The sequence below is a fragment of the Vulpes vulpes genome, chromosome 7, assembly GCF_048418805.1.
Source record: "Vulpes vulpes isolate BD-2025 chromosome 7, VulVul3, whole genome shotgun sequence".
In the NCBI taxonomy this organism is placed as follows: domain Eukaryota; kingdom Metazoa; phylum Chordata; class Mammalia; order Carnivora; family Canidae; genus Vulpes; species Vulpes vulpes.
In genome coordinates, this window is record NC_132786.1 from 26,291,695 (window position 1) to 26,319,056 (window position 27,362).

General features: G+C 40.5%; 1 protein-coding gene across 8 annotated transcripts in view; it reads right to left on the bottom strand.

Annotated features, from left to right (window-relative positions):
- Nucleotides 1-27,362, bottom strand: part of PSD3 (pleckstrin and Sec7 domain containing 3) — a 577,475-nt gene that overhangs the window by 501,545 nt on the left and 48,568 nt on the right. Inside the window, exon 1 of one of the 8 annotated variants that reach the window (XM_072763306.1) lies at nt 2,204-2,369. The exons of 5 other annotated variants lie outside the window; for them this stretch is intronic. In XM_072763306.1, the coding sequence (XP_072619407.1) occupies nt 2,204-2,224 (21 nt within the window). In that variant the 5' untranslated portion in view covers nt 2,225-2,369. Of the gene's footprint in view, nt 1-2,203; nt 2,370-27,362 lie in introns of those variants that run through there. 2 more of the 8 variants (XM_072763300.1, XM_072763302.1) reach the window with 2 other exon arrangements.

The following is a 27,362-nucleotide window of genomic DNA, read 5'->3' on the forward strand; positions in this document are numbered from 1 at the left end:
ATACACAAATACCAAGTTTTTAAAAAGTGAATAGAGCCATTTATGGAAAGTATCTCTGAATTTTCCTTTTTCAATTAACTGATTTTGTTTTATTTTATTTTTATTTCCAAATTCCCAAGATTTACTAACTTAAAAGGATTTCCAAGGTATCTCATTTTTCAACTGCTACTATTCAATTAAAAGCAAAATTGAACTTCTTAAGTACAATGTACATAGTAAAGTATTATTCTTTGTTCACAGATGAAGAGTGTCAACAAAACTTTTTTTAAAGCCAACACAAATTGAGTTTTGCAAGTCAAGCTTATGCTTGCATTTTTTAAAAATAACATTCAACCGTGAAATTTCACCTCAAAATAAGGTTATTTTAGCTTTTCAGCTTTAATGGCTCTTCCACATTCAATGGCCAGGGTAAGAGTGATGATCTGTTCACAAGCATACAAATTGAGAGACAGTCTGTTAAGCGTCTGCCTTGGCTCAGGTCAGGATCTCCAGGTCCCAGGATCAAGCACCACATCAGGCTCCCTGCTCAGCAGGGAGTCGGCTTCACCCTCTGCCCGTTCCCACTGCTCATTCCCTCCCCCACCTCTCTCTCTCTCTCTCTCTCTCTCTCTCTCTCTCTCAAAATCTTAAAAAAAAAAAAAAGTACATCACTAAGTGATACATATACATGTTAAAGCATGTTAGCATAAACTGCTAGTGCTAGACGGCTCTCTCAGAAAGCACCTACCCAATCCCCTCAACCTACAAAAGAAAAAACTTTAGCTAGAGATTAAATGATTTGCCCAAGACAACAGCGATAACTCAGTCAGTGACAAAGTGTCCCACCCAAGTGCTTTCCAGGGTACCACTCTGCTCCTTTTAGTATAAAAAAAACATACGTTAATGAAATATCTGACAAGACAAATCAGACATTTGTGATATATCTGTGAATGGATATAAGAAAGTTATTAGAAGCACATGCATCAGGGCACTAAAAATTGGTTGGGAAGGTGTTCATTTATTCCGTATTGTTTTGCTGGTTCTGTCGAGCATATTGCATTCTTTAGTGAAGAGGAATTTAATGACTTTTAGAGGAAAAAAAAAATCTCGATTTGTAAATACTCTAAGAAAGAACAGTAAAGCATTTCTTGTTATAGAATAGAACGTGCACTTCTCTTCCTTCAGCAGGGAACATCCTTTCCGCCACACACAAAAAGCCAGCCAAACCCTCCTCACTACAATTACAAGCTCCTGCTCAACTGCTAGCTCCTTTCCAAGGACTTCCAAGCCTTAGGTCAGAAGCTCTCCTTCCTCTGGGTTCCTCTATCATGACCTCTGCAGAAGTCTGTCTTACTAGAAAGCAGCTCCTTGACGGCAGAAATTCTGTCTTACTTACCTGGCTGTTGGGCTCTGCAAAATCCTTTATATATATTCAATTATAGTTAATGAACTGAAGCATTTATTCTGAGAATCCCACTTGGTGATCTGCCTTTGCCCCACACCAACACCTGGCACCTGGACGCACTGAAGAGCTACCCTGGAGTGGAAATCCTGCATCCCGCTGTCAAGCAAAACGGTTTCTATAGTACGAATCCTAACGCCTTTTACATCTTCTGCGTTCTGGGTGTTGGACGTCCTTTCACCTCGAGGGGAACGGTAAAGCAATATTCATTATTGAAGTCGACGACACCGTTCTAAACCCACGTTCTCCAAGTGCTAACCTGGTTTTTTTTTTTTTTTTTTTTTTTAATCTCGGAACATCACTTGCTAGAGTTTACAGCTGAAAACAGCAGATAAAAGTTGAATGCATGTAAGACAGAGAATGAAACGTCCTTAAAAGCTCCTGAGAGTATTAAACCAAATAGTCTTCCCCTGTTTGCTCGCTTAAGGCACATTTGTTTTGCGGGTTTCTGCTGCTTTTCTTTCGGACAGAGAAACGCGATAGCCCCGAGCACCGGAGCTGCCTCGGACGGAGGGGAACCGGCGCCGTCCTTGCCCCGGTCCCTAGGGGTGCGCGCGGCTCGGGCTCCGCGCCCAAGTCGGCTCTCAGGGCGCCCGCACCTCACCCCACCAAGTCAGCCCTCCTGGGCTCCGCACACAAAGGACGCGCGGAGGAGCAGGGAGCGGAGCCCCGCACCGCGGCCGGGCGCACCGCGCCGAGGTCCCGCCCCGACCGCGAGCCCCGCGCCCCGCACGCCCCCTGCCCGCCGCTCCCGGGTCTCACCGCCGCGCCGCCGCCTTCCATCTTCCATCGCCCGCGCCGCCGGGTCCGGGCCGGGAGCGCCGGGGAGCCTCGGGGAGCCTCGGGGAGCGCCGGGCGGGCGGGCGGCGCGCTCTTTGTTGGGCTCCCGGGACGGCCGGGCGGCGGGGCCGGCGGGGCCGGCGGGGACGGCGGAGCGCACCCTGGCGGAGGATGCCCAGGCCGCGGCCGTCCGTCCGCCCGCGCGCCCCCGAGGCCCCCGGAGACGTCCGAGCGCCGGCGGGGGCGGGGGCGGGAAGGGGGCGGGAAGGGGCGACTTCCTGGGGGTAGGAGGGGCGGCGCCCCGGGGAGGGGGAGGGGAGGGGGAGGGGAGGGGGCGGTGCCCGGGGAGGGGGCGGGGCAGCTCGGGGGGAGGGGAAGGGGCGGCCCCCGGGAGTGGGAGGGGAAGGGGCGGCCCCGGGCCTGAGCCCACGGGGTCCGGCGCGCGCGCCCTCGGGGCGGCCTCCCCCGGCGCTGTCTCCCTGCCCGCCCGCAGTCTTCCCACCCTGAGGAGAGTGAGAGGCGCTTTCCGGGATGTTTCCTCCCTGGAAGGGCGGGGAGGGGTCCGGGAGGGGGAGCCGCGCGCCTGCGCTCCCGGGGCCGCGGCGGCGGGGGTGCCCCCGGGAGGGCTGCTGGGGCGGCTGCGGACGCCCCCCCCCCCCCGCCCCGCGGGTCCACCCAGGAGGGTCCCCGCCGACAGCCGCGCGCACTAGCCTGCGACTGTGCACCGAGCGTGCTGCGGGCCCGCTCCCTTACGGGCGGCGCTTTCCTCCGAGCGCCCAAGTCCCGTGTCGCGTGCGGCACCGGCGCCCCCGTCTGGGGAAGCGGAAGGGAGGTGTCGGGGCGAGCGCCAGCCCCGGGCTCAGCTCCCGCCGGTCAGCCCGGAGGTGGACGTCCACGTGGCCGGCTGCACGGTGCTTATGGTGCGTTCGTCTTACACCTTTATGTCACGAGGACAGTCTTGTCGCTAGAAGATACCAAAATAAAGGGAAGTGGCTAAAAAGAAGTTTTGACCTGGCATTAAATCTCCGCTTAGCTGGAAGTGTGCGGCAGGGAAGGGGGTGGGCGCGCCCCCCCAGGACATCTCCCGTTCCCGCTCAGTCTCCCTCTAGCGCACCCTTTTGAATCCACCCCAAGAGGGCTGCCCCGAGACCAGCTCTCTTGCGTGTAAGCCACATCTGGTTCGCAGAAACACTCCTGTCCCTGGCTTCACCAATTCTGCAAGTGCAGACTAGTCCCAACCACACAGCCGCCAGAGCTCTCTGGCCCTGCCCTCAAACCGTGCTCAACTGGCTCCTAGCTGGGTTTCCCGGGAAGCAGCAGTCTCCAATAGCTTTTTGGGACATGGGTTAGGCCACCATCCTCAGTATTTTCCAGGCACAGGGAACAATTTCAAACATCTACAAGGGGCCCCTTGAAGTCCTTTCACTAGGCTTGAAATTAGAGAGTAGCACCTCCCACCTCCTCCTGACGGGAAGGAGAGCTAGGCTCCCACTCTTCTCATACTCTCACTTCTTTTTATGGATTTGATATGGGTGTAGGACCCAATATTATGGAAGAGGGTCTCAGGACCATTTCCTTAAAAATCTGCATATGGGGTAGAGGTTTGCCTCACATTCACTTTGATATCTATTGCATTGACACTTCAATAGAACCTAAGACAGAGCTTTATTCACCATCCTCTTACACTTCTTAGCTTGAAAGAGTCCTAGTATTTTATCTTCTCACTATAAATATGTGGGCACATATATATTTACATGGACACTGAAGTATGCACAGTATACATTGTACCAAGGGATATAGACTTATATAGAAGTCCCTTTCATTGTAGATTCATTGAAGGTGATGATTCTGAAACATTGGGCACCCTTGTGGACAGATGTCACTGGAAACAATCCTACCTCTATCTGCATCTAGCCTAGTACACCACAACCACATTGTCCATGTTGAGACGCTTCATATTACTTATTCCTCATACGTATCCTGTCCAATTTGATAACTACTAGCCACATGTACCCATTTAATTTAAATGAATTAAAATTAAATTAAAATTCAGTTTTTAGCCATATTTCAACTGTGGCTAGTGACTCCTATATTTAGACAATGCAGACAGAACATTGCCATCTTCATAAGTTCTCCTGACCGTCCTGCCTCACACAGGGTTTGACACATAGGTGGCATTGAATAAATGACAAATGAAAGTTTGGTCCAAGAATACCATGTGATTGCACTAGTTTATTTTTATGAGAAGATAAAGCTTTTTAGTGCAATACTGTGTACCAACTCAACCATTAAAAACAAAAACCAGGGATCCCTGGGTGGCGCAGCGGTTTGGCGCTTGCCTTTGGCCCAGGGCGCGATCCTGGAGACCCGGGATCGAATCCCACGTCGGGCTCCTGGTGCATGGAGCCTGCTTCTCCCTCTGCCTGTGTCTCTGCCTCTCTCTCTCTCTCTCTGTGACTATCATAAATAAATAAAAAAAATTAAAAAAAATTAAAAAAAAAAAACAAAAACCAAATCTTTACATAGCTACAGCTGCCTTTCCATTTCACACTTGAAAACCTATCTTCACCAGAAATTGCTTCACCGTCAGAATAATTGTGGAAAATATTTGGGAAAAAGTCCCTATCCCCCCCCCCCCAAAAAAAAGACAAAACACTTTTTTTCTGAATCATTCAACAAATGAAAAGGAATTGTTTCAAAAGCAGTATTTGTATTGAAGGCGGAATCCATACAAAGTATTTCTTTGCTGAAATAAGCATTTCACTTATAATATTTTTTACAGAGTAGAAGAGACCTATGGAAATTACCAGTGATGTGTGTGTTTGAATTGTAAAAGTAACCAGCCATTTCTCCAAGAATAAAGCATAACATAGTAACAGGCTGCTCTACAGTCTGTAATGAGAGGAGACAATGAAGATGACCCCAGGGGCCTCCAGAATACTGAAAAAGAGCCAAGCAACAGATAGAGTGTCAGCTCACTCACTGTCTCACCCTGGGATGGGAACTTCTAATCTTTAGGAGGCCCTCATTTCCTTTTCTATGACTGGGAAAGATTGGCCTTCCCACTTGAAAAATTGCAGCATTTGGGGATTTAAAGGACTTTAGATTAAAAATATTCTTTATTTTCATTATCCTCAGTCTTTCTGGCAAGTCTTTAGTGACAATGGCAAATCCCATTGAATGCTCTGAATTGTGACTCCAACAAACTCCAAGCAGATAGCACTTTCCAGAGGATACAGACCACACCTTATTCATTCATTTTTATTTTGTCTCCAGCGGGGCATATTGCCTCGCAGAGAGGAGATGCTCAACAAATGTTCATTGAATGCATAAATGAATGAAAGAATTCTCTCTTGTTGTTTTAGGAAGGAGTAACAAGTTTAAGAATCTCATTGACTCTACAGAGAGTAATGTTGGTAAGCACTATCACCAAAGTAGTTAAGAGAACTTTGACTAGAACTCTCATCACAGAATACATGCATTATGAAGTCTTACATTTGAAATTTTCTGTAAATTTAAATGTTTCTGAAAGGAGAGAGATCTACCAGTTTTCTGTTTCCCATTATAGACTCTCATTCTAGACAAAACTGCTGAATTACTTGCAAGAAGTGACACATGCCTGAGGCTCAATTCTGACAGAGTGACTCTTTTTGAGTCACTTCACTTCTAAGATCTGTGAGACCAGCTATTTTGGTCTATTGATTCAAATAAATCCCATCAGGAACCCTGGAAAAAAGGGTCTTTTCCCTCTGATATCAGCTATATTGAGGTACAATTTACAGACAGTAAAGTTCACGAATTTTAAGTATTATGATATTATGATTTATAAGAAATACTTATTCCATCTTTATCCTCATTCCTGGCACAGGAAACCCTCAGAATTTCCTAAGCAACTAGAGCATTAAAATGTGGGGCACCTGGGTGGCTCAGTGGGTTAAGCATCTGCCTTTGGCTCAGGTCATGATCCAGCATCCTAGGATCAAGCCCTACATTAGGCTCCCCGCAGATGAGAAGTCTGCTTCTCCTTCCTCTGCTCCTCCTCTGCCCACTTGTGCTCTCTCTCTTGAACTTCTCAAATAAAAAAATAAAATCTGGGATCCCTGGGTGGCGCAGCGGTTTGGCGCCTGCCTTTGGCCCAGGGCGCGATCCTGGAGACCCGGGATCGAATCCCACGTCGGGCTCCCGGTGCATGGAGCCTGCTTCTCCCTCTGCCTGTGTCTCTGCCTCTCCTCTCTCTCTCTCTTTGACTATCATAAATAATAAATTAAAAAAAAATAAAATAAAATCTTTGTTTCAAAAGTGTCTTTTGTTTTGTTAATGAGGTAACTTTTGGGCCTCACCTGAAGATGGGACTTGTTGTTTGTTGCCAGGAGAACCAACCATGTGACTATAGGATCCCAACTCACTGACCTCTAGGAAAGGGGAGAGGCGCTGAAGGTTGAATTGATGCCCAGAACTAATGGTTTAATCAATCGTTCCTATGTAATAAAGCCTCCATAAAAAAACAAAAAGCACAGGTTGGGAGAGAGTATAGGTTGGCAAATACCTGGATTCTGGGAGAATGGCTCATTCAGAGAGGACATGGAGGCTTTGTGCCCTCTCCCCATACTTTCCCTTTGCATCTCTTCCATCTGGCTGTCACTGAGTTATATCCTCTAATAATAAACTGATAATCTAGTAAGTAAACTGTTTCTCTGAGTTATGTGAACTGCTCTAGCAAATTACCTGAACCTGAGGAGCGAGCTAGGGGAACCTCCAATCTATAGCAGGTTGGTCAGAAGCCCAGGTGGCAACCTGGACTTGTGGTTTCTGAAGAAGAAGAGGTAGTCTTGCCATTAGTCTCTTAAAGACTGAGCCCTTAACCTATGGGATATGATGCTGTCTCCAGGTAGATAGTGTCAGAATTGAGTTGAATTGTAATATACCCAGCTGGTGTGGGAGAATCAAGAGTCGCAAGCTCTACCCCTGAGCCAGCCAGGTACCTCTCATGCGTGTTCTTATATGGATCTATAGTTTATTCCTCTATATTGTTCAGTAGTGTTCCATTGCATGGATACATAATTTGTTTCTCTACCAGTTGATGGACAGTTGTGTCGGTTTTAGGCTTTTACAAAAAAAAAAGTATGCATATATATGTTCAAGTTTTATTGTGTATACATGTTCTTTATTGGATAAATACCCAGATATGGTATTGCTACTTTTATGGTTTATATATGCTTAACTCTATTTTTTTAGAATACCAAATATTTTTCCAAATTGACCATATTATTTTGCATTCCCATTTGCAAGGTGTGAGAGTCCAGTATTCTACATTGTTGCCAACATTTAGTATTATCCTTTTCTATTTTTTAATTTTGGCTTTTCATGTGTGTGGTTAGTAGTTTGACTAGCATTTATTTTTTTTAATTGTATTTATTTATTCATAAGAGACAGACAGAGAGAGAGAGAGGCAGAGACACAGGCAGAGGGAGAAGCAGGCTCCATGCAGGGAGCCCAACGTGGGACTCAATCCCAGGTCTCCAGGATCAGGCCCTGGGCTGAAGGCGGCACTAAACCGAGGAGCCACCTGGGCTGCCCTGACTAGCATTTCTTAATGATGACGGGCACTAAGCATCCTTTTATGTGCTTATTTCCAATTTCTGTGTCTTCTTTCATAAGGTATCTGCTTAAAATTTCTTTTTTCTCTTATGATTTGTGTTTTTAGTGTACAAAGAAATCTTTGCCTAATATAATGTCACAAAGATTTCCCCTATGTTTGTTTCTAGAAGTTTTATGGTTTTAAGTCTTATGTCTAGGGATGCCTAGGTGGCTCTGTTGGTTGTCTGCCTTTTGGCTCAGGTCATGATCCCAGGGTCCTGAGACTGAGTCACACATGGGGCTCCCTGCTCAGTGGAGCCTGCTTCTCCTTCTGCCTGCCACCACTGCCGGCCCGCCCTCGTGCTCTCTCTCTCTTCATCTCTGACAAATAAATAAATGGATTTTATGCTTACATTATGACTTAATTTTTATATTATGGTATAAGTGAAATGTCTTCTCACATGGATATCCAGTCATTCTAATGTCATTCTTTAAAAAATTATCTTGAGATGGGGTAATATAAGTTTTTCAACTTTGTTCTTCCTTTTCAAAATTGTTTTGCCTCCTCTAGTCTTTGGTATTTCCATATAAATTTGAAAGTCAGCTTGTTGCTTTCTTTAAAAATGCCTTCTATGATTTTGATTTGGATTGCAATGACTCCATAGGTCAATTTGGAGAGAATTGAAAATCTCAGCAGCACTTAGTCTTCTGAAACATGAACATGTCATATATATATATATATATACATATATATATATCCATTTACTTAGGATTCCTTTCATTTCTTTCCTCAGTGTTATATAGTTTTCAGTGTATAGTATTTACACATATTATATTAAGTTTATACCCATTGTCACATAATTTTTCATGATATGTAAATGTTATTATTTTCTTAATTATACTTTCAAATATTCTGCTACTAATACAGAGAAACAAATTTTATTTTTGTGTATTGATCTTGTGTCCTGTGACTTTCCTAAACTCACTTATTCTAACAGTTTTGAAATAAATTCCTTATAATGTTTAACATAGCTGATCATGTCATTTGTGAATGAAGATAATTTTATGTCTTTCTTTATTATACTGATCAGGAACTTTAGTATGATATTAAATCAAATTGGTAAGAATTCTTGCTTAGTTTCTGATCTTAGGGGGGAAGGCATTTGTCTTTCCCTAATAGGTATGATGTTAGCTACAAGTTTCTGGCAGATGATTTTCATCACGTTGAGAAAGTTCCCTCCCATTCCCAGTTTGTTGAGAGGTTTTTCTTCTTTTTCTATCATGAATGGGTACTGAATTTTGTGAAATGCTTTTTTTTTTTTTTTGCATCTATTGATATATGATTTTTCTTTTTTATCCTGTAATTTTGGTGAATTACAATGACTGATTTTCAAATGTTAAATCAACCCTACATTTGAGATAAACCTCATTTGATCACCATATATTATTGCATTAGTCTGCTAAAGCATCCATAAAAGAATACTACAGTCTTTGTGGTTTAAACAACAAAAATATACTTTTTCACAGTTCTGAAGTCCAAGATTAAGGTGCCAGCTGGATTAGCTTCCAAAGAGACCTCACTTCTGGGCTTCTAGACAGCCACCTTCTTGCTATTCCTCACATAGTCTCTCCCCTGTGTGTCCACACTCCAATAAGGACACCAGTCTTATTGGATTAGAGTCCAACACTTAGGACCTCATTTAACTTTAATTATCTCCATAAAGTCCCTGTCTCCAAATACAGTCACATTGGGGTTAGGGCTTCAACATATGGTTTTTTTGAGGGGACATTCAGTTCATAACAATTCAGTTCATAACAATTATACCTTGTATGTGTTGCTGAATTCAACTTGCTAATTATTTTTACTATCATTGCAGTTATGTTCATGAAGGATATTGGTTTGACATCTCCATTCTTCTATCTTTCTGATTTGAATATCATGGTAACGTTGGCTTCATAAAAGAGTTGGGAAATATTTTCTTCTCTCCTACTCTCTAGAAGAGTTAGTGTAGATTCAGTTTTGGTTCTTCCAGAAGTGTTTGGAAATTATAATTTACCTGCAATGCCATTTGGACTTGGAGTTTTCTTGGAGAAGGTTTTTAATTACAAATTAAATTTTTTAAAATATACATATATATGTATATACAATTGAATGTAATAATAACATATAAACTATATATGGATATCTATTTCAGGTTATCTAATTCTTAAGTGAGCTCCTAAAGAACTTGTCTATTTCATTTACACTGTCAAAATTAATTCAAAAAAATTTTTCATAGCATTTTTTTTATTATCCTTTTAATGTCTCTATGATCTCTAGTCATGTTCTCACTTTCATTCTTGATATTGGTCATTTGTGTCTATTTTTTCCTTACCAGTTTAGCTACAGGCCTGTCAATTTTATTGATCTTCTCAAAGAATTAATTTTTTGTTACATTTATAATCTATATTGTTTTTCTATTTCCTATTTTATTGATTTCTACTTTTATTGTTTCTATGTCCATTTTTCTTCTTACTTTGGATTTAATTTGCTTTTCTTTTTCTAGCTTCTTAAGGTTGCAGCTTAGAAAAATCTTTTTTTAAAGATTTTATTTATTGGGATGCCTGGTTGGTTCAGCGGTTTAGCCCCTGCCTTCAGCCTGGGGAGTGATCCTGGAGTCCTGGGATCAAGTCCTGCATCGGGCTCCCTGCATGGAGCCTGCTTCTCCCTCTATGTCTGTGCCTCTCTCTCTGTGTCTCTCATGAATAAATAGATAAAAAATATTTTAAAGATTTTATTTATTTGAGAGAGAGAAAGCACAAGTAGGAGAGTGGGGGAGAGGGAGAGGCAGACTCTCCACTGATCAGGGAGCCTGATGTGGGGCTCAGTCCCAGGACCCTGAGATCATGACCTGTGCTGAAGGCAGACACTTAACTGACTGAGCCACCCAGGTGTCCTACAGCTTAGAGAGATCTTGAATTTAAGCCAACGACGAAGAAAATAAGGCATATTATAAGCAAGTGTAGACTGTAGAAAGGTTAAGAGGTGGGGCATCCAGGCAAAAATACGAAGCCAATATCTGACAGAGAATATCTCCAGATTCTGTAAATACTCCCCCAATACACACAGACACACAGACACAGACACAGACACAGACACACACACACACACACACTACAGAAAAACACTGTTTTCCCCAACTCAACATTTATCCTCTCCAGCCCCAAATCAACTTAATTTCTAAACTTTTACCACTCTTTCATTTCTGAATTACTCAAACAGGAGAAACTCAACATGATCATTGCTACAGCCTCTGAGGATCATCCTAACTCTGGCCAAGAAATATACCTGGATAAGCTGCTTTTCCCTTCAGGCTCCTCTTCTTCAACTCATTGCTAAATGTGGCTCCTTGCTATGGAATAACTATGGCAGAAACAATCCCCTGTGTTTACTAGCCTGTTTTAATTTCCTCCTACACATGTTAGGAAGACTATATTTCCTAGCCCAAAGGTATCTAGATGGGGCCATTTTATTAGTTCTGGTCAATGAAATGTCAACAGAAGTAATATATGCCACTTCAAAGCTTGACACCCAAAAATCTTCCTTGTTCTCTTACGTGTTTATGAGGGAGTTGCCAGTGCCCAGAGCAACCAGAACATTCACCAGCATACATTCTGTGAAGTACATGAGAAATAAACTTCTATTGTGTTAAGCTACTGAAATTTACGGGTTTTTCTATTAAAGCAAGAACATTACTTACATTGATTAATACGTAGCCCCAGTACACATAATCAAGTACAAAATAATAAGCATACTACTTTGAAAGCTCTAAGGGCATTCTGTTGTTGGAAGATATGAGAATCATGTATTCTGAAAACAGTTACCAGTTTAGTCATATTTGCCATGCTACTTCTAGGAGTAAAATCACAGCGGGGAACAGGGTAGTGATATAACTAATTTAAACTCATTCTTTTATCTACCCTGTTGAACTGCTTTTTGTTGTTTGACATAAGTCAAGAATAATCTGAAAAAGTACTAAACACATATGTAGGTGAAGGTATTCCCTCACTTCTCAACAAATCATCTAAAAGCTCTCCAATAAGGAGACTTAGGATGAAAATTCATTAACAAGTATGTTAGATTCATCATAGTGTAGATAAGTGCTACTTGTGAAGAAAGTGGGTGACATTCTGATGACAGGTTTGTTTCTTCATGTTAACTAAATGGGGGTAGAAAAATAAAACCATGAGTAAGGGATTCAATCAACTTTGTAGACAGAACTAAAAGGGACATTAGAGATTATTTAACTCAATTTCTTTATTTTACACATGAGGAAACTCTTATGCACTCTTGGTATAGGTTGCAAGGCAATTGTTCCAGTCAAGTCATCATAACATTTTACTATAAAAATTTAATAATTGGTTTCCTGCCTTGTTAATTTTCCCCATTCTCACTGGTGTGAGGTGGTATCTCATTGTGGTTTTGATTTGTATTTCCCTGATGGCAAGTTGGAGAGGATGCGGAGAAAAGGGAACCCTCTTACACTGTTGGTGGGAATATGAACTGGTGCAGCCACTCTGGAAAACTGTGTGGAGGTTCCTCAAAGAGTTAAAAATAGACCTGCCCTACGACCCAGCAATTGCATGGCTGGGGATTTACCCCAAAGATACAGATGCAATGAAACGTCGGGACACCTGCACCCCGATGTTTATAGCAGCAATGTCCACAATAACCAAACTGTGGAAGGAGCCTCGGTGTCCATCAAAAGATGAATGGATAAAGAAGATGTGGTTTATGTATACAATGGAATATTACTCAGCCATTAGAAATGACAAATACCCACCATTTGCTTCGATGTGGATGGAACTGGAGGGTATTATGCTGAGTGAAATAAGTCAATTGGAAAAGGACGAACATTATATGGTCTCATTCATTTGGGGAATATAAATAATAGTGAAAGGGAATAGAGGGGAAGGGAGAAGAAATGGGTAGGAAATATCAGAAAGGGAGACAGAACATGGAAGTCTCCTAACTCTGGGAAACAAACTAGGGGTGGTGGAAGAGGAGGCACCTCCTTTGGTGGTGAATGGGTGACGGGCACTGAGGGGGCACTTGACGGGATGAGCACTGGGTGTTATTCTGTATGTTGGCAAATTGAACACCAATAAAAATAAATTTATTATTAAAAAAATTAATAATTGGATATATCCAATGATCTACTCTATTTTAGAGAAATGATCACTTTTTGAGGGGAGTCCCTATTGCCACTCCCCATGACTTGGGAATGGGATTCTCAGGCCACTGGACACTTGGAAGGAGGGGACCAATGGAGGATGCCAACCTGAAGCCAATGAGTCATGTATCCTGATCATTTTATTCCAATTACCATCTTCATTTGTCAAATGAATTACAAATAAAAATTCTTTTACCTTATAGAAAAGACAGTAAGATTTGTGGAGCAATTTCTATGTTTTAAAAATCAACATTTTATCATCTTACACTACCCCCAACATTTTATCATCTGACACTACCCCCAAAACACACACACACACAACCCATATGAGTGATAGTTTATCATCTGTTGTGTTACATGTTAAATATAATATTTAGGGACAAATTGAAAGCCAAGTTGACTTATAATTTAAGTTATAAATTTGCTGTGGAATTTTTTCAGATAGGAAAATATTTTCAAAGAAAGTGTTAGTAGTTTTGTAGTTGATGGATATTCAACATAATGTCAGAGTGTAGAACTTGCCTCTCATTTTGTTCTGAATATAAGTTGAATAAGCCCACATTTTAGCTACATAAATTCTGACACTATAAACATCAAAAAGGAGGGCTATTTTAATGCTCTAAAATTTGTCATTTGGTAAAAATGCCACATAGATGTCTCACACACACGCACCGAACAACAGGGATTTATCTTCAAATCCATTTTGTTCCGAAAAATGACTTTTTAGTTATTCTTGAATATGAGATTTTCTCCTTTAATTTTTTTCTCATCTGTGGTTTACTAAGGAAAGTGCCCATACCGGATAGACTAGTTTATATTGCCTACGCAGTAATAGTGCTGCTAGTAAATGATTAATTCTAAAATGGCTATCTGTAAAAGGACATTTTTTTCTCTTACTATCTATTTTGGCCTTCAAACTTTAATTTTTATTTTCTCTGAAGAATAATTTTTGCTGCATTTGAAGGATCTGTGTAGATGTAGGCTTGAAGGTAAAAGAACAGATTTTAAACCTCCTTTCTTTCTCTGCTTTGTGCTGTTCTTTTTCTTCTGTTTCCATTCTCTTCCTGTACTGTTTATATTGAGCCTTTTACCCTTGCCTTAGTTACCTCTACAGGATTCACTTTCTCATTTCCTTTGCCCTTGGCTCAGTCTCAGCCTCTCTTGAAGGCTCTTAGTCAGTTCGCTGTTCCCTTTTGTCATAGTAACAGCCACACTCCTAGGAGTAGCAGTCTCAGGAGTGGCTGGGACCAACCCAACATCATGTCCCACAGACAAGCCCCGAATGTTGTGGATTTCAGCAGCAATGTGCAACTAGACCAGAGTTGTCACCATGCAGTATTGTTTAGAAAGAAGGAAAGAAAAATGGGGAAAAGGATGAGAAAGAAGCTCCTACTGTTTAAAACCTAGATCAGTTCCCTGCTTGCTCACTGACAGAAGAGTCAAATGACAAGGTAGAGGTTGATATAAATATTTAGGGAAATGTGATTGTGACATCAAACATTCTGGATGTTAAGGGAAGTTATTTGTAATTTTAAATACAGTGAACCACTGACTTAGGGAAACCAGTTGGAAAAAAATCTCCACTTAAAATGACTTAAGGGGTCTCAGAGGGAAACCTAGTAGAGACTAGATTGTCAAAACAAGTGGATTTTTTCCCCCAGAATTATGGCTATTTCAGAGCAAAAGTCTGAAAAGAAAAGTTTGCTCCATATAATTAGTATCATTTAACCAATAATACCATGTCACCAACGTAGTCAGTCTCCCAAGCATTACATTATAGAAAGAATCCAGTGTAGAAAAGGCTGAAAGATAAAAGAAGTCTTTCCACCTTCCCTTTCCAAAAAATCATATGGACCCAGGAATCACCTATTTCAATCTCACCCTCAAGTGGAAAGCCCTTCTACAATATTTTTAACAAGTGACATTACTTCTGGTGACAGAGAAGTAAGTCATTGCCTCACAAAGCAACCCATTCCTTTTTTAACAACCTTCCACTAATGAAGTGCTGACACTCAAGCACTCTTCACTGTATACAAGGCATAGGCCTGAGTGCATTCTCAGTGCTTTAATTTAACCCCCACATGACCCCGAGCAGCAGGTCTGTGGCTTAGAGTAGGTAGCCTGATTTATGGAAGGGACAGAGTCTGGATTTAGGCCCCATCTGACTCCAGAGTGTTTGCCATAACCATAATGCCATGATGTCTTAGATCATATTTCCCCGGAGTTTCCACCATGCACCTTGGTCTGGATCCTAGAGGACAAACCATCAGTCCAATTTGTCTTTCCCTCCAATAACCCTTCAGACACTTGAAGATGGTGACTGGGTCATCTTCCCACCCTTCCCCTTAACTCTTCTCTTCACTGTTAATTTAACAGCAGATTTTTTTCAGCCTCTGTCATTCTGATGACCCTCTTCTCAGGATGGGTACCCAGGAAGAAACATAATAGATAAGATACAGAGTAATAATTATAGATGAAATTTTCATTTTTAGCTATCCAATTCAGTAACAGAAAAAATGTTTGTGTAACAAAAATTATCTTTATAAATATCTGCTTTTGCATGTACTTATGTGTACTTGTGAATCTTTTCATTAGTAACATTATAACATAATTGCCATTCTAAACATATTATAGTGCAACATAATGATCATAATGATGATTTATTGCCCATACTGAATTATGTTTCAGGAGCTAAGAACAGATTTGATGGAGGCAACTATTTCTGTGTATCTTTATTTGCTACCATGGCAACTAATTAAAATAGGTTTGTTTAATTAATTAGTTATTGGTGAAACACTATGAAGATGAAAACTGGTATTAATAGGTGCACAGTGTTTAGTATTGATGCTAGTGTTATCATCATAAATGGTAAAGTGTTCATGGCCAGAATAGATCAGTTCATTTTTTCATTAGCAGTCATAATTTCATTGTTGAATTAGGAAGTTTTTTTTTAAACTTCTTTTCATTTCTTTTCTTTTTTTAAACAAATTAGTTTCTCTTTTATACTTCTCTTGTCCAAATCTTAACTAAAGTTTCCTGATGAAAAAGGAATATCTAAAAAAAAAAAAAAAAAAAGGAAAAAGGAATATCTTCTGATGGTGAATATAGTGTTCAAATACCACTGCTGGGCCTTTTAGTTTCCTAAAGCTGAACAAAGGATATGGAGATTGCCAGGAGTATAAAGCTGGAAGAATTACCACAACATCTCCCCAGAACTATTTCCAGAAATGGCACAAGTGGTTGTTTGTAGGGGAGGTTTACATTCCCCCAAATCTTGTTAACCTCCCCTAAATACTACCAATGCTTATGCAATTAAGGTAAAAACAGCCACTTGCCAAGAAGATGCAGCTCCATGACAGCCTGCAGCCTTCCCCTTCAAATAGATTGGCCCCAATTCTGTCCTAGGTTAAAATTCTAGAGCTGCCACTGCCTATCTGCCTCCTGCTGTGACCTCTTGAGTCTCCAGGGAGATCTTAAGGGTGAGCTACTATCATGGAACTTAAAAGTGGGAAGACCTACCAGAGGCCTTTTAACCAGCTCTCTGAATTCTAATAGATAAGGTAATTTACAAATGAGGAAACAGAAGATTCAGATTAGATGAACTCAGAGCTTGTTGGGCTGGGTTGGGTTGGACTGCATCTAGACTAGACTGTAGTAGCATTACGTGACTGGGGTTGGAAATCTCACCACAGATAGACCAAAAATACCTTTAGCTTTCTTAGCTTAGACCAGATCCATGTACTTCTGGCTAGGTCCATTTAAATGGGCTAAATGGACTATCTTATTGCCCGTACTTGAAATGCTCAGGCCTGGGCTCCTCTTTAGATGACACCTCACCCCATCATCCACCTCGAGTTAGAACAAGCCAGGGGTATGAAGAAGGATGAATTTGCCTTCAATATTTCCCTTCCTTTGATGCCCTGTGCTTCTGTTTCACAACTCTCTAGAACTAACCCTTTTAGCAGTATCTTATGCTCTTTAACATCCTCTGTGCTCCAACCTTTCCTATTGCACATTAGAATTTACCTGTCCTTGAGGTCATTCTACATTACTAACAAAGGACTGTTATAGACAAGTCACTACCAGTGTCTTCAATCCCAGGTTATATATTTGTTTGAAAGAATTCTTCTGTCGGAGTGCTTGGGTAGCTCAGTCAGTTTGAGTATAGCATTCTTTGTTTCAGCTCAGGTCAGGATCTCAGCGTCCCAAGACTGAACCTTGCTTCTGGCTCCCTGCTCATTGGGAAGTCTGCTTGAGATTCTCCCTCTCCCTCTGACCCTCTCATTGTGTGTGCTCTCTCTCTCTCTCTAAAATAGTCTTCTTTAAAAAGAAAAGAAAAAGAATCCTCTGTCCCTTAAATCTGAGGAGTGATAGGGGTGCCTAGGTGATCTCACTCAGTTAGGCATCTTCCTTTGGCCCAGGGTCCCAGGATGGAGCGCTGCATCAGGCTTTCTGCACAGCAGGGAGTCTGCGTCTCCCTCTGCTCCTTCCCTCATTGTGTGTGTGCTCTCTCTCTCTCTCTCTCTCAAACAAAGTCTTAAAAAAATAAATAAATAAACCTAAGGAGTGGTTGAATGTAACCATTTCAAGGCCCATGGCAAATCAGTGGGAGAACTTTACATGCTGAAGAATCTAACCTGAGGAAGAAAGGTCTGGCTTGCAATATATCAAATGGGATGCTGTTCAAATACAGCTTATATGAAACTGCCTGCTAAAGACGTTGTAGAGAGAATTCAGAGGAGATTGGGTCAGATGGCCTTTCAGATGACTTCCAAACTAAAATTCTGAAAAGATTGTGTTAAATCAATAGCCACTTGATTCAATGTTGATCAATGGCAACCTGGAGAGGCTTTCTCACAGCATGTTGTGGAAATCTATTCTTAGCTCTTTGCAGTGCTTATCAAATTTATCAAGCTTATCACTTCAAGTGTTGGAATTATTAGCCAGCATATGAAATTATAAGAAACAAGGACTCAAAAGCTCTCAACAAGCTGGGAAAATGGACTGATCTATCAAGGTGACTTTCGAATACATTTTTCTTTATAAAAATATCCGTATTTCTTCTCATTCTTATAATCTGTTTTGTGTTCTTATTTCAGAATTTCAAAAACTAAGCACTGTTCCTAAGTTTGTGATCCTTTTTCCTTTCTTTACCGGATTTTTCACTCAAAAGCAAACTTCCTATGGGACACCTGGGTGGCTCATTGGTTGAACGTCTGCCTTTGGCTTAGGTCATGATCCTGGGGTCCTGGGATGGAGTTCTACATTGGGCTCTCTGCAGGGAGCCTGCTTCTCCCTCTGCCTGTGTCTCTGCTTCTGTGTCTCTCATGAATAAATAAATAAAATCTATTTTTTTAAAAAAGCAGTCTTCCCTTGACCCTATTAATTTCCAAAAATTTATCTCTCTCCTTCCTTGATATTCTAAACTTTTACCAAAAGAAATAATAACTAATTTTTTTTAGGCAGTTACTGGGGGTCAAGTACTGGGGTAAACTATTTAAATGAATTATTTCATTTATTTCTCATAATACTTAATGTGATAGATATTAATTTTATTCCTGTTTAATATATGATGCAATAAGGCATAAAGACATTAAAAATCTTGCCCAAGGGCATACAGTAAATGCTGAAGTCTAGATTTAAATCCAGGCACTTTAATTCCAGAACTCTTAACCATTAAGCCCCTCATCCTTAGTCTCTCAATCCTGAAAAATTTGACTTTTTATCCCACATTGTTGAAACTGCATCTCCTTCTGCCCAGTACTTACCCTACTTGACCTTCCCTATATTGATTTTCTTTCTTCTTTGACTCTGAGACCACATGGATCTTTTTCTTTGTAAATTGCTTCCATAAGTAAAGATTCTGATCTTTACTTTTTTCCCACCTCTCTTCTTTCCCTGTTCTTTTTCTTCTATTACTCTACTCTTGGCAATGTCATCCTTTCCCACAGCTGCAATTACAAAGTCAATGCAAGTATCTGAGCTCATTTCTGAGTTTCAGTTTTTACATCTATGGTATATGACATATTAGTCTAAGTGTTCCAGTAACACTTCAAACTCAGCATATCCAAAGTTGAACTTATCATGTTTCCTTTGCCGTTTTAGCTATACCACCAACTTCATCTCTTCCTGCTGACTTAAATGAGATGGTGTGGTGTTGTGGAAAAAACACAGATTGGGGAAATTTATACACATCTTTCATTCCACATAAATTCAGTCTTAAAATGGAAAGGAAAGTTTTCTAATAACAAATATATTCATTCCATCAACATATATAGAATATCTACTTGTGGCACATAGTGAAGAATGAAAGAGACAAAGTCCCTAACTCATGGAGTACAATAGGGAGACTGACAATAAACATCCACACAAATAAACACGTATAGAATTGTTAAGTCATTATATTGTACATCTGAAACTACTATAGCAGTGTGTTAATTAAAATTGAATATAAAAAATAATATAAAGGAATAATAAAACTATGAAGAAAAATAAAGCAGATCAAGCATTTATGAGTGATTTGAGGGGACCTATTTTAGCTAGGCTGATCTGAGGAGATGCTATTTGAGCATTGATCTGACTGAATGAGGAAATGTGCCATACACAGATGCATGGATAAAGCTCAGCAGGCACAGGGAGCAGCATGCAAATATCATGAAATGGGAACAGCAAAAAGACCCATGTGGTCAGTGCACACTTAAGAAGGTGAGGGGCAGGAGACTTAGGCAGGAAGCCAGGCCATTGGACCTTAAGGCCATAGTAAGAATTCAGATTTAGATTTAAAGCATGGTGGGAATACCTTAGAAAACTTTAAGCATGAGAATAGCTCGACCTGATTACATTTTTAACTGTTCATTTGCTGCAGTATGAAGAATAGATCATGGAGGTTGGGGCAGGACAAGAAAGATAGCAGAAAAGAACTGCTAAGACTCAGTGGGTTAGGTAAGAAATTATGGTGGCTTAGACCAGAATATCAATGCAAATGATGAGTTTGTTGAATAAGCTTCTTGTGAAGTACTATGTCTCTTATTGGAAGTATCCAGGCAAAAGGGAGGGGAGTAGTTAGGGATGCTGTCTGTGAGTTGTGCTTGGACCACATAGTATGTAAGATTTCTTTAACTTCAACATTTTACATACTGTGAGACTTGATCCCATTTTATGTAGAACCTACCTTATTTACGTTTGTATGGCCCCCTACATCCTGTGAGTCAGAAGCCAAATGGGAACGGCATTATCTCAGAGAAGGCTCTTCTGAGTTGGTCTAGCTAATTATCCTATCCTATCTTTAGCAGCTCATACGACCCTAGCATGGTAAGATACACTGCCAAAGTGAATGGGCCCCATTTTATGACACTCATTTTATGTTATGTTATTTTATTTTTTTAAAAAAATATTTTATTGGGCAGCCCCGGTGGCGCAGCGGTGTGGCGCTGCCTGAACCCCGGGGTGTGATCCTGGAGACCCGGAATCGAGTCCCGCGTCGGGCTCCCTGCATGGAGCCTGCTTCTCCCTCTCCCTCCGCCTGTGTCTCTGCCTCTCTCTCTGTGTGTGTCTCTCATGAATAAATAAATAAAATTCTTTACAAAAAATAAAAAAGATTTTATTTATTTATTTATTTATTTATTTATTTATTTATTTGAGACACAGAGGGAGGCAGAGACATAGGCTCCCCTGAGGGGAGGCTGCTGTAGGACTCATTCCTGGGACCCCAGGATCACACCCTGAGCGGAAAGCAGATGCTCAACCACTGAACCACCCAGGTGTACCTTATTTTATTTTTAAAAAATTTATTTATTTGAGAGACAGTGAGTACACTCATGAGTGGGGAGAAAGGTAGAGGAGGAGGGTGAAGGAGAGGGAGAGAGAATCTGAAGCAGACTCTGGGCTGAGTGCAGAGACTGATGCAGGGCTGGGGGCTCCATCTCAGGACTAGGAGATTATGAACTGAGCTGAGACAAAGAATCAGTTGCTTAACCAACTTAGTCACTCAGGCACCCTGACACTTTTTAATTATGTCCCCTGAGCCTTAAATTCATGGTAAAAAAGGTATAAGTTTGTGAGGATTAAATGAGAGAATATATATGAAAACCATAAACTATAAAGTCATATACAAATCTAAGTTACTATTGTTTATTTAAGTAAAATTCAATACAAAAGGTGCGACCAAATATTTTCTCTGTCACCTTGTAACTGCTAGAAATGCTATACCTCTTGAACTTTCCTGAGCTGTACATAAAGATAGCTAAAGCTAAAAGCTGTAAGTCAATATGTATCAGATAAACACACTGGACTATATGCCCAGACAGCTTTTAAATAGATAAGACAACAGTAAGGATGTGTCCCAACATGCTCTGAACAACCAGGATCTCTCTCTGTTGATCTTGTCAGCAAAAATATTCTGATTGATCTTTTCTCATTAAAAAGAGACCAAAAAATCTTATTTGCTAATAATATTTTAAAATATGTGCTTTTATAGAGTTAAGTGAATGAACATATTTGAGAAATGGAGACAAGAAAAAGAGACAATCAAAATGCATTTTGTTGTAAATTCTCTTTTGGATTCTTACCTTGTACATTTTCATAATTTAGAGTTCTACATGAATTCTATCATCAAACTTTAAGGGAAAAAGAAAATTTCTCTTTTCATTAAAATTGTCTTATTTTATGTGTATGTGTTTATATGGGAACAAAACATAACTGATTAGAAACAGCTGGATGAACATGTGGTTTTTAAAACTTATATAACAAAGGAGAAGAAAAAGATTCAGATTCCCACATTACACCTAACATATGGTATTTCATCCCTGTGGGCTCTTTTTTTTTAAGGATATCAGATTCCAAAGTGATTTTACAGGTGACCGAGCTTCTAGAATTACATTCTGCAAAATGATTTCCCTTCCATATGCTTAATGAACTGTGGGATGAAGGTCCTATGTAAGTCCTCAACATGTTTCCACGGAAAACTGGCACATATTTAGAAGAAATATATCAGGCATGATACATCTAGTTCTATAATACATAAAGTTAAAAAAAATCATATGTAACAGCTGAATGTTAGTGATTGAAATACCAGAAACTTTTATTCTGCGCCAGCAAAGTAGGCAGTCTATGAAATTGACCAGGTCTAAACACCAATAGAATTTCTGCAGTTTTCTTTAGAAAAAAAATCGAGGATATAAACAAAAACCATGCATGAAAGTGCTTTTTTAACGGGTCACTGAAACTTAAAATAGCTGAATTCATGAAGAACTCAAAGGAGTATCATAAATCCACATAATGCTCTTGAGCACAGACTTGGGCGTTTTAATTTCATTCATAATGCTTGAATTTGCTGCCAAAAGTTCAATTTTCTTTCTTTTTTAAATTGAATTAAATGCCTGTGAAAGAATCATGCTTCCTAAAAAGAAAGCACAACTTTACAAGAGAAGAAAAATTGCTCTCATCTCCAGTTAAAAACGACTACCATTCTGGTAAGATCAAATAAAGAAATATCTTATCAGTGAGTTGGCCAATAATGTAAGTGAGAGGGAGTTAAAGAAAAATATACCCCTTACTCTGTCTTATCTCTACTCTATAATTATCTGGTTCTTGTCCTTAAACTACTTGGACCTTATAGAAATAAAAGGTCCGAAAAGGGGAGAGAGAACAGAACAGAAGAGTTGGAAAAAGAGCAGACTCAAGACCTGACACATATTAGCCAGGAGGACAATTCTGTGTTCAGCATCAGACCACACATTTTGTCAAATACTATAGACTAGCAAATACTCAGCCAAAATGGCTGTGGAAAGAATTCATATATGCAGAATCATGCTGCATAAACAATATTTCAAACAGTTTTAGTGATCATTTATGGTCAACCTTTCCATATACTGTGATATTCAGCCAAACACAACTCAAACAGCCCTCTCATCTGTCAGTGCTTTTATGGGGCTGAGTGCTGTCCTTTCTGAGCAGCAGCTGATATGCCCTGTGAATTTGACAAATCTGAGCTGAAAAAGAAATGGATCCAGACTATTATTTTTTCAGGTCACTTTTAGGTTCATAGGTGAAAAATACCTTGACCACCTCTCATGTCCAATCTCAAATATTCACATAGGACTTAACACATTATGATTTTTTTTTTGCAGGACCTGAGTCTTTTTTGTTTTCTGTTCCACATGCTGGAGCAGCTACCTCTGAGGATCCAGGCCAAGGACTGTCTCCTGCCCCTACTGCAGGTCCTCTGTCCCTCAACCACATCTGGACCATGTCCTGTTTGCATTGGTGATTTCTATGAATCAGCTTTTCATTTGCTTGGTTCTCAGTTTGGTTCCTCCTTGTCAGTGTCTATCACTTTCATTAAGTACTCTCTACTTATTATCTTATCCAGGCCCTCATTAGTTTACAATTCAATTGCTCCACTAGCTGGTACCCTACTGCTTTTCCTCCCCTATCAGATCTATACTGCTTGCTAATGCCAGCCTATATCTTCCATTGTAGCATCTCCCTTCTCTGAGCCAGCCTAGTGTATTGCAAAGAGCCTGGGTTTTGGAACATCAGATAGGATTCAAATCTAGGTTCTATTCTTAATTAGTCTAAAGAAGTCACTCTATCCTTAAACCATTTACTAATCTGCAAATGGGTTAATCCCTGTATGGCTGTTGAATAGATTAAATAAGATTTTATCAATTATATCCGAGAAAGCATCCAGCACTGCAACAAAGTACCCAGCTTATAGCAAGATATTAAATGAATATAAATTATCATCTGTTCTTTTTCACTATATTTACTTCCTTTTCAACTCATTCTATAGTCCTTAATCTAGCGACTTCCAGTGCCCAGGACTTGGTCTCCAGGACTTTGTAGTCCAGTGAGGACAAAGACATGAAAATAATTACAATAAACCATGAAAAGTACTGTGGAATTTAAAGACATAAGAAAGAATGATAACCTTGCTCTATGAATACCATAAAACTTCATAGAAGAGATTCTTCAAGAATGAAGAGGAGTTTGGTGCAGAGATGAGGAAGCCTGTGAAGAAAAATGTGAAGACTTAGGTATGTTCCAGGGAGAGACAGAGATGACTTTGAAAAAAGTTAAGGTCTAAATTATGAAAATCCTTGAATGGCATTATCAGGGATTTGGACTTTATTTCTCACAGGAAATAGGGAGAAAATTTTAAGGAGAGATAATAGAAAACTAAGAGATTCACAGTATCAAATCCTTGACCAAAGGGCCTAGATTTTCCTTTTTTTTTTTTTTAAGATTTTATTTATTTATTCATGAGAGACACAGAGAAGAGAAAGAGGCAGAGACACAGGCAGAGGGAGAAGCAGGCTCCATGCAGGGAGCCCGACGTGGGACTCGATCCTGGGTCTCCAGGATCAGGCCCTGGGCTGAAGGCGGCGCTAAATGGCTGAGCCACCAGGGCTGCCCTAGATTTTCCTTTCGTATGTCTTTTATTTTCAATATATCAGAAGCGTTAAGGGACTTGAGAATGACAGTAGCAAAACTGCCTTGAATATGTCAGGCATCTTTCTTGGAAAAATAAAACACATTTTTAAGCAACAGCATAGAGCACTTGAAAATAGCAGTTCCCAGTTGTTGTTCTCTAAGACTGACTCTATAGAAGTTCACCAAGTAGTTAGAAAATTTTGGGCTCTTGCAAAGATGAAGTTTCTTTATAGCACAAAAGAAAGGTAATAATTCCTTCCCTTAGTGACATCTCCATTGAAAGGGTAAGGAATTCCTAGAAAAGGAAGGAAGCTAAAGAAACCGACTATCTGATTCAGCTAAAACTCAGCTAGTGTTGAGAGGGCTGAGAAGAAGCTATTAACAATTGTTGGCCATCTCCTAGGTGCCGGCATTATGCTAGATGCTTTATATCCACTAATTCATTTAATTCTCACAATAACCTGCAGGTAGGCATTTTGATCCCAGTTGAATTCAGGATTCTATCAACCTAATCATTACTATGTTCTCAAATGCTTTTCTTTATATCACTCTTTAAGCCATAACCATCATCCCTTATGCTCTTAATAAATGGTTACCAAGGACAATTGAAATCAGTTTCAAGTTTAGAATTCCAAGATTCTTATTGGAATCATCCAGTGGGGACCAAAAAATGTTGTTTAGAAAAAGATGAAATAATTAGATCTTACACTTCCACATCTGATAGGGATCCTGATTTATTCATCATTTCAGCATTGATCAGTTTTGTTTCTTGGGGCATCACTTACTTATTCACTATATATGAAGTAAATTCCCAGCACCATGCATCTGTTTGAAGTCAGACTTAACAAAGGGCCATGCTTACTTCCTACTTAATTGTACTCCCCTTATCATTTCCTTCTGCCTCTTGAAATACCCAAGTATACTCTTGCCTTAAGTTTTTAAGGCAAGATAAACTTTTTTCTTACAAATTTGATCCAATGTTGGATTATCCAAATGAAACTCCAGATGCTAACCTATTTAATAAGATCTGATGATGTTTTGTTAGAGTCAACAAAAGAAGTTTCACAGAAATACTGTTGGCTAAACAGTATTTAATACTGAAACTTACTATCATTCAATTCTTAAAAAGTGAAATGATTGGTTAGTCCTGCAATAGAAGAAAAGGCATTGAACTGAGTAGGAACCGGGACAAAGTTCTCAGGTGTGAGCCTCAGGGGAATACTTGTCTTTGATCAAGAGTGCTCCCTATCCATCCTCAGTCCACATACTATCTGAAGAATTAAGAATTAAATCTTATGACTGGCATCCTTGGGACCAAGAGCCGCCAGCAATTATATTTGCCAGCATACCCTCTACAAACCCCACCACCTCTGTGGGGCTCACTGCCAGCAGGCCTCTCATTCCTGTGTATGCGGGGACATATATCTGTTTGCAGGAAGCAGGAACCAAACTATGTGCCTGAGTAGACATGTATTTAAGAGCCTCAACAGAGAAATGCAATGCCACTCAGCTGTTTATTGCTAATTTCAGCATGCACTATTGATTTGCAAGCCTGTAGTTCTTGGCACTCTGGAGCAGCCTTTGTGGACCTCCACAAGGCTTCTAGGCTACAGCACTATGACTGCAGTGTGCAGACTTCATCACAAAACAAGGGATTCAGGATTGTGTGATTGGAGGGTCCACAAGATGCTCATTTATCATAGAAGATCTTCTACCCAGACGATAAAATTCTACCATTAAGCATTCTTGCCCTAGGTGAGCATCACTCTTCCTGTGACTGTCTTCCTCAGATGCAAACCTCCGGGAGTAGAAGTACAGGGGACAGATGAATGGAAGAAAGGACAAAGAAGAAGGAGATACAGAGGGTGGGTGGGGGAAGGAAACACAACCTTTACTTCTGCACAACTATACTATTGAGCCCAAAGGGCAGGGATCATGTCTATTTACCACTGTCCTCCCACATCTTACATAATGCCTGGCACAAGGCAGGCATTCAATAGGGACATGTTGAATTATGTGAATTAATAAGTCAGAGAACAGCCCCTCTCCTTCCTAAGAATGGGAGCCTCTTTGAACGAACAAGGATCCCAAGGTGCCCATGCTCCAGGCAGAAGCTGGCCATCATACTGCCCCGGCATCATACTGCCCCATAATGCTGTGGCCAGATGGGCCTCCTGCTCTGAAGTTTCTGCTGTGAGGTGACATCTACTTAAAGTTCAGTTGGGCCACTGAGTGTCTTAATGGTTAGATTTTTTTTTTCAGATGAATCTTCCTTCAGATTTACTTTCCACCTTTGTATGCAGCAGTTCCACTGACAAACCAGTTAGCATCCTTGGCTTGCCTAAACCTAGAACAAACAGTATGGGCACAACCAAACACTTCAAAGAACAGGGCCAAAAGCTTCTACTTCATTCTCTAAAGCTTCTGTCAGAAGCAGCAGCCAGGGTGAGGCCAAGCTTGAGAGCTGCCCTCGGGGACTGAAATTAAATGCCAGTGAACCTGGTAGGGCAATGGAGCCAACTTCTTCGGCTCTTCAAAGGGAAGTGGCCCTACCCTCTCCTACAGGCCACAGGGTTCTGGCAGACCTAACACCTTGGTGGCTAAAGCAGCTAGAGACATCTTTTATGGGATCCTTTTATAAGGGCAGGGTGTACTTTGTCTCCGCAAAGCCCACACCTTTGAAAGATTTCCGAAGAAATGGTTTATAGCACTAATCATGGTAAAACAAACAAAAAACCCCATTTAACTTACAATGATATACGGGTAACCTATGAAAGGTACTTCGCTACTGAATTAATAATACTTTGTGTACTCTAGGCAATTTAACTGCCAAAGTGCTAGCTTATTTATCTTCATAAGAGAAATGAGAAAGAAGAAAGAGAGGAGATTCCAAATCATCAATATGGTCAATAAATGTG